General features: G+C 37.0%; 1 protein-coding gene across 2 annotated transcripts in view; it reads right to left on the reverse strand.

Moving 5' to 3' along the window:
* Positions 1 to 4,050: 4,050 nt before the first annotated feature.
* NDUFS4 (NADH:ubiquinone oxidoreductase subunit S4) overlaps positions 4,051 to 13,103 on the reverse strand; it is a 113,667-nt gene continuing 104,614 nt past the window's right edge. For both annotated transcript variants that reach the window (XM_038535116.1, XM_038535117.1), the window contains exon 5: positions 4,051 to 4,272. In XM_038535116.1, coding sequence (XP_038391044.1) covers positions 4,169 to 4,272 — 104 coding nt within the window. In that variant the 3' untranslated portion in view covers positions 4,051 to 4,168. The remainder of the gene's footprint in view (positions 4,273 to 13,103) is intronic.

The raw sequence follows: 13,103 nt of genomic DNA on the forward strand, positions 1-13,103 counted from the left end.
AGTAAATATCCACTGACATTTCAAAGACATCATCAACTAAATATCATAAGAGAATGGGACGTATCAACTTTGATTTGTATTCAGAATCCCCTATATAATTAAACTAAGTATTATTGAGTTTTCCCATCAATAGGCCTTTGTGGAAGGCACTGAGAAAAAAACAATTCTTATTACTCTTCTCATTTATGGTATGGCTGGAGAGCTAAGTTAGATTTGTAAAAATATAATAGCAAAAATTTAGAAAAATCTGAATGTTGGAAAAAAAGTTAAATTGACCATTAAATATCATGTCATAGAAAAATGTCACTGGAAAACTGAATTGGTATCAGTTAAAGTGATACCGATTCAATTTGATTTTTAAAAATGTATGTACAGGGATCCCTGGGTGGCGCAGCAGTTTGGCGCCTGCCTTTGGCCCAGGGCACGATCCTGGAGACCCGGGATCAAATCCCACGTCGGGCTCCCAGTGCATGGAGCCTGCTTCTCCCTCTGCCTATGTCTCTACCTCTCTCTCTCTCTCTCTCTGTGACTATCATAAATAAAAATTTAAAAAATATGTACATTATTGTGATTTGTTTTATAAAAGCAACATGTGTATGTAGGGAAGAGAAAAAAATACTGGAAACATACACACCAGTTGTACAACAGTGGTTGTGCTGGAATGGGAATTTGCAATTGTATTTATCTTTTTGACTTCTATATAGATCAAATATTTTTGCAACACTTTTGTAATCAGAGTACAAATATTAGATTTTATTTGAGAGAGAGTGCACACGTGCAGGGGGAGGGGCAGAGGGAGAAAGAGTCAGCTGTCAACCAACTGAGCCACCCAGGCGCCCCCAGAGTACAAATATTTTAAAGAAGAATTCCACGGGATGCCTGGGTGGCTCAGTGGTTGAGCTTCTGCCATCAGCCCAGCGCGTGATCCTGGAGTCCTGGGATCGAGTCCCACATCGGGCTCCCTGCATGGAGCCTCTCTCTCTCTCATTTATTTATTCTTCATTTTAAGAATAAATAAAATCTTAAAAAAAAATAAAATAATGTGAGAAAGTAAGACAAATTTGTAATGATAATATACGTTAGGACTACTGATAGCGTGTTTGTTTTTTGTGAATTTTCTTTTACATACAGGCTCCCTTAGCATAAGACAGAGACTATAAAAATGAGAGCTGTTATTCTTTCCTTTCAGATTTATCATACCCTAAAAGGAAAAAAACCTATTCAAAAACAACAAGGGGGCCCCTTGATGCTAATCTTACAGATATAAATGACATTTTAAGTTATACTAAATATGAACATAAAAGTCACTGCATCGGCTGCAACTATAGTGTAATGAAAAAGATGGAAACAACCCAGGAACAGAGGCACGTTTATTTATTACGTAAATAAGGACCAGATATTACAAAAGAACAATCCTTTAGCCAATGCAGGAGGTTGCCTAGGAAGTGAGTTCTTCCAGAGTAACAGAAATAAAGAATGCTATATTATATTAAAAACCAAAGTGAAGGTGGAACGCTAAATTGCTTTTGGAAAAAAACCTATTGTATTGCCTTATTGTATAGAATACAAGTTTTTTTTTTTTTTAATTTTTATTTATTTATGATAGTCACAGAGAGAGAAAGAGAGGCAGAGACACAGGCAGAGAGAAGCAGGCTCCATGCACCGGGAGCCCGACGTGGGAATCGATCCTGGGTCTCCAGGATCGTGCCCTAGGCCAAAGGCAGGTGCCAAACCGCTGCACCACCCAGGGATCCCAGAATACAAGTTTCTTTTACTGAAATTTAAACTTATGTTCATTGAAGTATCTGTGGAACTTCTTAAAAGCTCTATTTTAACATTTTGTAGAGTTTACTGTTTACTTGAAATAAAATTCTAATTAAAGTATTAAAAAGTAACGTGTATAATTTTCAAGCTTAAGATGGCAAGGTATGAATTGTAGTGTATAAATAATTATAGTTATGTATATTTGACTATTCAGATAGTACATCCTTATAGTAATATATTTAAATACTGTATTAAAAGTTGGAAGAGGGGATCCCTGGGTGGCTCAGTGGTTTAGCGCCACCTTTAGCCCAGGGCATGATCCTGGAGTCCCAGGATCAAGTCCCAAATTGGGCTCCTTGCATGGAGTCTGCTTCTCCCTCTGACTGTGTCTCTGCCTGTGTGTGTGTGTGTGTCTCTCATGAATAAATAAAATCTTTAAAAAAAATAAAAGTTGAAAGAACTGGGGAGCCTGGGTGGCTCAGTTGGTTAAGTGTCTCCCTTTGGATCAGGTCATGATCCCAGAGTCCTGGGGTCAAGACCTGTGTCCGACTCACTGCTCAGTGGGAAGTCTGCCTTCTTCTCCCTCTGCCCCAACCCCTGCCCTGCTCGTGCTTGCTCACTCTCTCTCGAATAAGTAAAATCTTAAAAAAAAAAAAAGAAAAATTGAAAGACCCAAGACTGTCCTCTCTCAAAATCAGTGGTAAAATCACGTTACTAGTTTCTTATGTTATCTTTCCCAAAATATTCTAGGGGCATATATGTGTAAGCACCTGCTGCCACATCTCACCCCCAGATGTTATCTACTATTCCTATATTTTTCTACTTAGCAATGTAACTTGAACATCATTCCAAACAGCTCATAGCTATTTCTTGTTCTTTATAATAGCTGCATAATACTCCATTTAACTCCATTCCTCTTAATAAACATTTGGATTGTTTCAACATATTAGCTATTAGAAATCATATCTTTGTACATTCACCTCTGTGTATATCCATGGGCTATTTGTTAGGATGAGGATTTTTAGAATTAAGTGGATACAGAGTTAATGTTTTTGAAGAGATTACTCTTCAAAACAAGATTGTACAAATTTATATATACTTTGAGGTATTTTCTTTGTTGGGCTAGGTCAATGTGCTATTAGTGTTTTTATGAAATGTAATTGTGAGAAAAGACATAATTGACATAGAACTTTCATAACAATTTATTAGCAATCCAAAGAATCATCTGCCATGAATCAATCCTATTTCTCTATAACTAAAGTAATTAAAAGAATGGGATGTGAAGACATGAGTTCAAGTCCTAGCTCTGGCACTTAGGATCTGTGTGATTTTGAGCAGGTTATTTGGTCCTTTTAAGCCTTGATATGTCTTTGCAAAAGGGGGCAATAATAGTGCCTACCTAACAGAATTAGGAAGATTAGTGTACAGAATGACTATTGAAGAGACTGACAGGAGTACGTGCTTGATAACTCAGTGGATGACCTGAGTGATTAACACACAAGAGCATTATCTATGTCTATTTGGAAAAAAAAAAAAAAAAAAAAAACCAACAAAAAGACAAAAGACAAAAAGATATCAAATAATGAACTAATTATTTTCTCAGAGTCTTTCAATTCAGAAGAATATAGCATCTTCATCTGAACTCCTCACAGTCATGAATGTGAATTTCTGGGCAGAATTTAGTATGGAACACAATTAATTTAGAATCAGACTCAAACTCAGAAAATATGAAGTTCTAATTGAAGAAGAACTTCAGAGGTGCCTGGCTGGCTCAGTCAGTTAACTGTCTGATTCTTGATTTTGGCTCAGGTCATGATCTCAAGGTTATGAGATCAAGCCCTACACTGGGCTGGGTGTGAAGTGAAGAGGAGAAGAAAGAGAGAGAAGCTTAAGTAGACTTAAATTAAAAGCTTAAATTTTAAGTAGACTTAAATTTAAGCTTAAATTTAAAAAAATTTTTAAAGAAAAATAAACAAGAGAACCTCAATAATAGGGAGATTTGGGTTTATGAGATTGCAATATAATCCAAATTTCTCTAATCTCAGAACAAGCAAATTTCTAAGATAGCATTATAATAATGATGGCTGGTAATTTATAAACACTCTTAACTTGAGAATGGCTATAAAGAACCAAGTGTAAGACTTCAATGTTGCAGCTGATTTCAAGCATTCCTTTTAATGGATTTTATGTACTAAAAGTATGATCACCTCAAATCTCTATAAATAGGAAATTGAAACATGTTCACTTTGATACATCAAAAAATATTAAAATAGGCACCGCAAAATATACTTGTGGTTAAAGGTCAAATTTATTAGAAGATTAAGAGATGTATTATACCTGGACTATAAATACTGCACAGCTGACTTTATTCACAGTCAAGCACAGAGATATAGTCAGTGCCAACCTATTTTGTGGATACTCTTGTTCTTTTGTTCCAAGAAAAATTTGCACCGTAAGACTTGGACTTGGGTTTTGGAACCTTCCTCTCTTCAATGTCATAGCTCCACCCTACAAAACAAAAACAAACCCAGAGAAACACAATTAGAGATATCTCAAGAGCACAGCAAGTAGAAGCTAACTTTCATAAATTTAATGTTCATTTATTATGAAGAGTACATGTCAGCACATCTGAAATATACTTAGTAATGTTTTCCCTTATAATCCTGTGACAAGAGAGTCCAAAATATTGCCTGAAGATGATTTATTGTATCTCAAAACTGTCACCCATGATGTGACTTCTCCTTGCTCAATATTCTTTGTTCAATTACTTATGGTTATGTATTTATGTAAAATTTTTTATTTCTCTATGTGGTATAATATGCATCCTCTTTAATAACTGCAGTGCGGAGCATTGAGCAATATAGTCTGTCTCACTGTTTTCTAAAAGCTCATGTTTTCACAACAGTTTGGATCTCACTCAAAGCAATACAGGAAAGTGTACATAGTTATATACATATCTATGTACATAAATAATGGATTCGGAGCATTAAAAGATTACTTGGTCTAGCTCTTTGGACTATGGCAGGCTACTGATTAAATTCAAGAACTTTTTCAGCATTTGTATCAAGGGCTATCTATTTAGAATCCCATGGAAATACTTGATAACAATGCAAATTCTTTGTCCTGATCAAAGGCTCGCTGGATCTAATTTCTGGTAGGGGCTTGAGAATCTGTACTTCAACTATTGATCCTAGATTTTTATGCATAGAAGTTGAGAACTACTGGCCAAAACGATCTATTATCTTCTGAGAGTCTTTGTATCTTCTCTCCAAAGCCCTTCTCATTGTTTTATGATTTTGAAAAGTAGATTTATTCATGTCCATGTCTTCTGCTTTATTAGTTACTCAGTTCTTCTAAGTTATGGAGAACAACCCTTCAACATCCTCCTCTTTGAAAATCATTCTATTCCCTAGTGCAAGCAACCTCTGTAACTTTTACTTTTCTTCATAAGATTCATTTTCCATTCCTGTAGTTTATCATTCTATCTGAGGATTTTCTTCAAATAACTCATCTTGAAACACTTGATTCATTACTGAATCATGCAGTCATGTAAAAATGTCCACCAAACTCAGTATTATATGTCTAATTAAGTAAACTTCTTGATCTTGTGAGTCATTCTAAGTTCTAGTGCCTCTTGGTCAGTATAGTATTTGCTGCCACAAAAACTTATATTTCAATAGCTCCCTACAATGCAATTTTGCCATCAAAGTGAAGCCTGTGAAAATCAAAGCATATTGCTACTGCTGCTTATTTTAGTGTCCAAAAAGAGAAAATAATTAATAATTCCATTGCCAAAACTCCATCTTCAAAGAAAATCCATGTGCTATAAGGAAATTGAGGCAGGAAAGCAAATGAAACAAATGGTTTAAACATACAAACAAAACATCAGAATCCAGGAGAGAAAATATTGATTCAATTTACTTGCTTAAACACAGCCTTACTTTCATGGAGTAAAGTTTTGAGTACTTTCTAATCCATTAAAACAGAAAAAAATTAAAAAGCTGTCTCTTACTTTAGGAGGACCTGAACTTGTAAGTACATTAATAAGTGGCAAATAGCATTTCAAAAACTTTACTAATGGGCCTAAGAAAGTACCTACTTCATAGGTTGTCATGAGGATTAAACAAGCTTATTCATGTGAATGCTTAGAAAACACCTGGCCCTTAATCATTTATTGGGTTCTATGAAAAAGGTACTTTTCTAAAACCTTTATATGAACTAATATTATTTCCTTTATATAACTAAGGAAACTGAGGCACAGAGTGGTTAGTTAACTAGCACAAGCTCACTTGGCTAGGAAGGGACAGAATCAGGACTTATCAACAAAGACAATCTGGGGCGCCCAGGTGGCTCAGTTGGTTAAGCATCTGCCTTTGGCTCAGAGTCCTGGGATCAAACCCCACATGATGCTCTCTGCTTGGTGGGGAGTCTGCTTCTCCCTCTCCTTCTGTCTGCAGCTTCCCCTGCTTGGGTGCTCGTTCTCTCTCTCTCTCTCTCTCTCTGTCAAATAAATAAATAAATACAAATCTTATTTAAAAAAAGGACAATCTGATTCCAGAGCTTCTGCCTTAACTAATACTGTGTCTCATGTGGTTTACAGCAAGCACTTGATAAATAAGCTATTCTTTCTGTCTCAAATTTTATTTGCAACTTTCTAGCAACACATCTTCTATATGAAGTGAAGCATTAATGTGAATAAAATTTCCATCACATTGGAACCCATTACTTTCGAATTAACTATAGAAAGGAATTTTGGTAAGCAAATTAATATTGTGAACTGAACATGATAACTTTAACATTATAAACTTCTCAAGCATCTCCTACATTAACCAGCAAATGATGCTGTTAATTATTTAAAAAAAACTCAATTCAATAAAGCAGGTATAATAATATTTACTGAGCATTTGCTATTCATTTAATAAACATTATTAATTGCATACTGTATGTCAGGGACTGCTGAGACACCAGAGGTAAAGCTGTGAATAAATCCCCAAACTACTTCAAGCTAGCAGAAGAGAAACTGATAAGTAAATGCATAGTATATTAGGTGTTAATATAGTAATATCTATGATTAAAAATACATATTTTATGCTAATGAGCACTAAAGAGAAAACACCTTAGAGTAGGTACACAGGGAAACCCACCCTCCTTGAGAAGGTCACATTTGTCTGAACACCTGAAGGAGGTCAAACAGTTAGCCGTGTGGATGTCTGGGAAAAGAGCTTGAGGCAGGAGCATATCTAGTATTCTATGTTGTTAAGTCTTCTACTAAGTGCTTTAAATGTATTTTTACAGAATTTTAAAAGATCGTAGGTTGCCTGGTTTATAAAGTAGGCATTATATATACTCCAACTTTATATCTAATTATTAAGGAAAAATAAAGCACAGAGAAGGTAAATAAGCAGCCTAAAGCCACACAGCTAAGTGGCAAAGTCAGTGTTTTACTGAGGTCGACTTTAAAATTATGGACCGAATCACGTCATAAATAGTTTAAACTGCATTTCTTTAAATGCATCTTGTAATTGTAATTTTTATCTATTTCACCCATTTCCTTTCAATCTTTGTGATTTTTAACCCCCCCCCAGTTTTTATAAATGTGTCTCAAGAATGCCTGGAAAGTAAGTCTATGTTCATCATATGTCCTCCCACTCCCACCCCAGTTGTGGAGGAAGGAAAAGGTTTCTAGTGTAGATGCTACATCCTGTTATAATGATTGTTGGTAAGTTATCCAAGGCCTCCATGATCTCTTCTTGCCAAATGATGGGTGAGAGAATCTATGCTCCCTCCCTACCCCTGCTTCCCAATATATACTCTCCAGCCCAATAAAGACATTGTAAGAGGAACTGAAGAAGAAATGAGGAAACACTTGGACATATTTAGGAATTGGTATTATACACAAATAAATACATACCTGATACTCTCTCATTTACATGGTTAATCTTTCAACCACTGGGGAGAAAAATTTTTTTTTACTGCATCAGAATGCAGATGTAGCTCTATTATCTGTTTTGTTCATGGAGTTTCAAAATGCTGTCGGGGTCACTGCAATGTGAGATGACTGGGATTTTGTACACATAAAAAAACAACTGGTTTGGGTTTTCTCCTTTAACAAAGGAGTGACCTGGCTCTTGGGAATTGTGAGCCAGATCATAGTTGCTGTTGATGGTGATAACAATAAATAGAAGTATCATTATAGGGACTGGAATGTGGACGGGCAAAGCACCTTGGAAAAACAAAAACACACGTGGAAGAAACTAATATTTGCTAAGAATACCCATCTCTATATTATTATTGCTCTACCACAGCCACCATGATTATTAGGATGTAGAGGGGGGAAAACCCTTTTTCTCGCATTTTTCTGTTAGAAACAACTTTGTTCCCAAAGCTGCACAACCAGCTAATACACTTCTCTGATTAAGTAGGTATGAGGAAATCTAATGATAACTCACAAGAGACTGAAACTCAAGTCAGAGTCTACATAAATCTCCATTTGGATTTTCTATCACGGAGAAAATTTTTCTACTATGTAGGACTGATGCTAGGATGAAAATCTGCTCTTTTGAGGGGGGGGGTCCTCTATTACAAATCAGACCACATTTCCAAGCATTCTTCTCCAAAGTATTTACCTTACAATGTGTAGATAAATTATTTTATTGGTCCCACTATACTTCATACTACATACAATCTTTCCCAAGTTATTTTTTCTAATATTGTGGCAATATACCAGCTACTGGAACAAGCAGTGAACTTTAGCTAAAAACACAAAATAACCATAAGAATAACAACACTTGAAAGGACTGTAAACATTTGTACTTAATGGATAAGTTACATGAATTATGCTTATTTTCTACTTCCTATTTGGAAGTTGTTCTTAAAAAGAACATAACCTGGAAGAAACAACATAAAAATTTAAGAATGGAATTTTATATGTAAAGTGTTAAGCTTCTATAAGAAATTTCTTTTCAACACTAAGAGTTTTTTTTAAAAACTCAAACTTAAGTTTCTGTATTAGATCATGGAAGTGAAAACACTTGCATTCTCTGAAGAATGCTTATACAAAATCAAGGTGTAGTGTATGGCAGTGGTCCCAATATGTTGTTCTATTAGGACACTGAAAACCAGCCCTTACTCTTCCCAGCTGTGCAACAGAAGAAGATCAAAGCAACTGAGTCCAAAGCAGCTGCCCCAGGGATGGAGTAAGCTCCTAGGGCTGCCGTCACTTCCCACTGAGGAGAGCAGCCATATGGCACGGATTAACCACAAATCCAACCACCAGCACCTAAATGATGAGAAGCTGACTCCCTTTGCTGTTTCACACACTGGAATGCTTTCACAAAAATATTTTGATCTTTAAGCCCTAGTATCAGAGAAGTACCTCTGGCAAATACTGTAGTAAACTTAAAATGTGACCTGTAATATCTTATGCTCAATTTCATTTTTGGAAATATGCCCATTTATTTTGTTGATCTCCAGGCTGTGGTTGAGTTATTCTACTTCCTACAATATGAATGTTTGGTGAAATCTTTCAAATGCACCTCCACAAAAAAGCCCCAAACTCAAGAATCAAAGACCAAAAAACAACACAAAAGGCCTCTGAACAAAACAAGACCATGAAAATTAACTTGTGAGTTCTATGTATGAGACAGAAAATGGATTCCATTCACTTTTATATACAGAACCATTTTATTTATGGTTCAGTAATGCAAAAATAGAGAAATATTCATTAGTGCTTTTATTGTTTGTGAAATGTTACTTCTGGTAACCTTGGTTCAAGTCCTATAAAATGTCTTTCTCCTGTAATAATCTAATCTCAAACCCTGATAGTTCAGAAGTGAATAGTTTAATAGTTTTTCCTACTCTCCTTCTGTGTACAAAGCAAGAAGCACTGCATAATTTGGCACAAAATGACATAACTGGGAGTCACTGCTAACAGAGGCAGAGGATCAGAATAGAAAATGCTTTGGGAAGCCAAAGCAAGATATATTGATACTTGAAAGGTTTTGTATCCACATTATGCCTCCGTAAAAGCACAGCATAAACTTTTAAAATATAATTTAAAGAGGGGGGAGAGGGCTGTGATAGCCTTTGAGGGATTTCACTTTACAAGTCTTGGGCCAGAGCAGCCCAGGTGGCTCAGCGGTTTAGCGCCGCCTTTGGCCCAGGGCCTGATCCTGGAGACTTGGGATCGAGTCCCACGTCAGGCTCCCTGCATGGAGCCTGCTTCTCTCTCTGCCTCTCTCTCTGTGTGTCTCTCATGAATAAATAAAATCTTTAAAAAAAGAAAACACTAAATTAAAAAAAAATAAAAAATAAAAGTCTTGGGCAGCCTGGGTGGCTGAGTGGTTTAGCACCACCTTCAGCCCGGGGTGTGATCCTGGAGACCCCAGTCCCACCTCGGGCTCCCTGCATGGAGCCTGCTTCTCCCTCTGCCTGTGTCTCTGCCTCTCTCTGTGTCTCTCATGAATAAATAAATAAAATCCTTTAAATGAGTGAGTGAATGAATGATAAGTCTGTCTACTTTGAAATTCCCAAGTACCTAATACTTGGCAAGGGAAGAGGTTCAGATTAATTTGCAAGCATCTTAGATCTTCTTTTAGAAAATAATATGGAGAAATAACAGGGGTTGGGATACATTTGCAAAGTAACTCTTTCCACAAAAATTATATAAAATTATTTAAACAAGCAAATAAGGTGAAAATGTGAGGCACCTGAAATATTTATTAGATTAGTAACATTCTACACCTGCCACAGCTGCAACACCTCAAAAATAAACCCACCTTTGATGTGATAGTCAATGGCCCCCTTAAATTTTATCTTTTCAAATAATATAGTTGCTATACAGTATTATTTTTATTTTCAAAGCAGTAATTGGAACCACATTATTCAGAATTTGCCACAAAATAAACTGGTCGGTGTTCCAAAAGTACATGTGAAAATCAGTCATTAGAAATTGAGAACATATTTTTTCTAGAGAAAGAAACTATACAACAGTGGTACATGTCCAAAAATCACTCTCAGAGATTTTGATGTAACTGGTTTGGGTGTGGTCTGTGCATAGGGATTTCCAAATCCCATTTAACCCATAATATACTAGGAACCTCACTAAGCCACCACGTATAACCTTATCTCCATGAGAAAAATTATTTTAGACCTCCAACAGGAAATTTAAATCTCTCTCCCCACCCCAACATTGTCTGTTTCTCAAGAAGCTTAGCAGTTCAGGAGTCAAGCTGAACATTTTTCTGGCCACAGGACAGTACCTGGGACTGGGGATTGAGAAGAAAGAACTACAAAGAAGAAAACTGGGGCTTCAACAAAAAATTATGCAGTGTCTATAGCATGCCAGATCTTAGCCCTGATCGTGGTCCTTGAGTTATATTGAAACCTTGTAAGATGTAGGTACAAATAATCCTCATAATTTGTGGATTCTGTATTTGTGAATTTGCCTGTTTACTAAAATTTACTTGTAAACTCCAAATCAATATTCATAATGCTTCCATGGTCATTAGTAACATGCACAGAGCGATGAAATTTGAGTCACCCAACATATCACTTCCTAATTGAGGTCAAGCAAGGTAATGCTCTGCACCTTCTTGTTTCAGATCTCATACTGTAAACGAGTGTCTTTTTCCGTGGTCTATTTACAGCTACATTTTTTTGCTTTTTTGTGCTTCTTGGTGATTTTGCTGTTTAAAACGGTGCCACAAGTATAGTGCTCTAGAGCTTTTTAGTGTTCCCAAGTGTAAGAAAGGCTCAGATATATCAATACGTATGCTAGATAAACTTCATTCAGGCATAAGTTACAGTGCTGCTAGCTATGAATTCAATGTTCATGAAATCAATAATATGTATTAAATAGGTGTTTTTTTTTTTAACATTTTTTTAATTTTTTTAATTTATTTATGATAGGCACACAGTGAGAGAGAGAGAGGCAGAGACACAGGCAGAGGGAGAAGCAGGCTCCATGCACCGGGAGCCCGATGTGGGATTCGATCCCGGGTCTCCAGGATCGCGCCCTGGGTCAAAGGCAGGCGCCAAACCGCTGCGCCACCCAGGGATCCCTAAATAGGTGTTTTTAAACATTTGAACACTGGAGACGCCTGGGTGGCTCAGCGGTTGAGCTCAGGGCATGATCCCAGGATCCCGGGATCAAGTCCCACATTGGGCTTCCTGCATGGAGCCTGCTTCTCCCCTCTGCCTGTCTCTACCTCTCTGCTGACTCCCTGTTTTGTTTTTGTTTTTTTTTTTAACTTTGCTCTCTACTAAGTTTGGGAATTGGTTTTATGGTCTAATCATTTGATAATTCCCTTAAATAAATTAATGGTTTCAGAGATCTGTTGTCTAAATGGGTGAAAAAAAAAGACAGAAAATCTGGTCTGTTGGACTTTGCAGTCTATTTGAGCTCAAACAAATGAAGAATTTGTATTCACTAAGAGAACAGCTATTTAGCATGGATTACTGAATTTCCTAATTCTGTTACCTGTGACTGAAAGTTTAGAACTAAAGTTATAAGCTGTGTGACTGACTACTGACTGGTCTGTCTATATGTGTTAATTCAGAAGGGTCTTTACCTCTCATTATATGTATGGGTAATGTTTTTCCACCTCTACATGTTATTAATGAATTAGATTATAAAATCTCTTAAAGGGGCTCTGTTCTGAATGGCTTATAGAAAAAAATAATTCCTAAAATTCTTAGAAAATAAGGAAATTCAACTTCTAAATAGTCTTAATGTGGTAGCTCAATAAGGCATTCAACTCTTGATTTTGGCTCAGGTCATGATCTCAGGGTCATGAGACTGAGCCCCAGTGGCCTCCACATTCAGTGGTGAGTCTGCTTGAGATTCTCTCCCTCTGTATCCTGCCAGCCCTTGCTGGGACTCCCCAACTTCCCTCCCCTTCCCCCGCCTCAAAAAAGTAATCTGAGAGACAGAGAGAAAGAGATGGAGGCAGAGGGAGAGGAAGGCTTCCCACAGAGCATAGAGCCCGACGTGGGACTTGATCCCAGGGCCCTGGAATCACGACCAGTGCTACAGGCAGATGCTCCACCGACAAAGCCATCCAGGCGGCCCTCAAAAAAGTATTCTTAAACATCTAAGGAATTCGAGTTCAGGGCAGCCTGGGTGGCTCAGTGGTTTAGTGTCACCTTTGGCTCCCCAGCGTGATCCTGGAGACCCAGGATCGAGTCCCACGTAAGGCTCCCTGCATGGAGCCTGCTTCTCCTTCTGCCTGTGTCTCTCATGAATAAATAAATAAAATCTTTAAAAATAATAATAATAATAATTATTATTATTATTCAAATTCAGATAACATAGATGAGTCTCGGGGTGCCTGGCTGGC

The sequence above is a fragment of the Canis lupus genome, chromosome 4 (genome assembly GCF_011100685.1).
Source record: "Canis lupus familiaris isolate Mischka breed German Shepherd chromosome 4, alternate assembly UU_Cfam_GSD_1.0, whole genome shotgun sequence".
Lineage (NCBI taxonomy): Eukaryota > Metazoa > Chordata > Mammalia > Carnivora > Canidae > Canis > Canis lupus.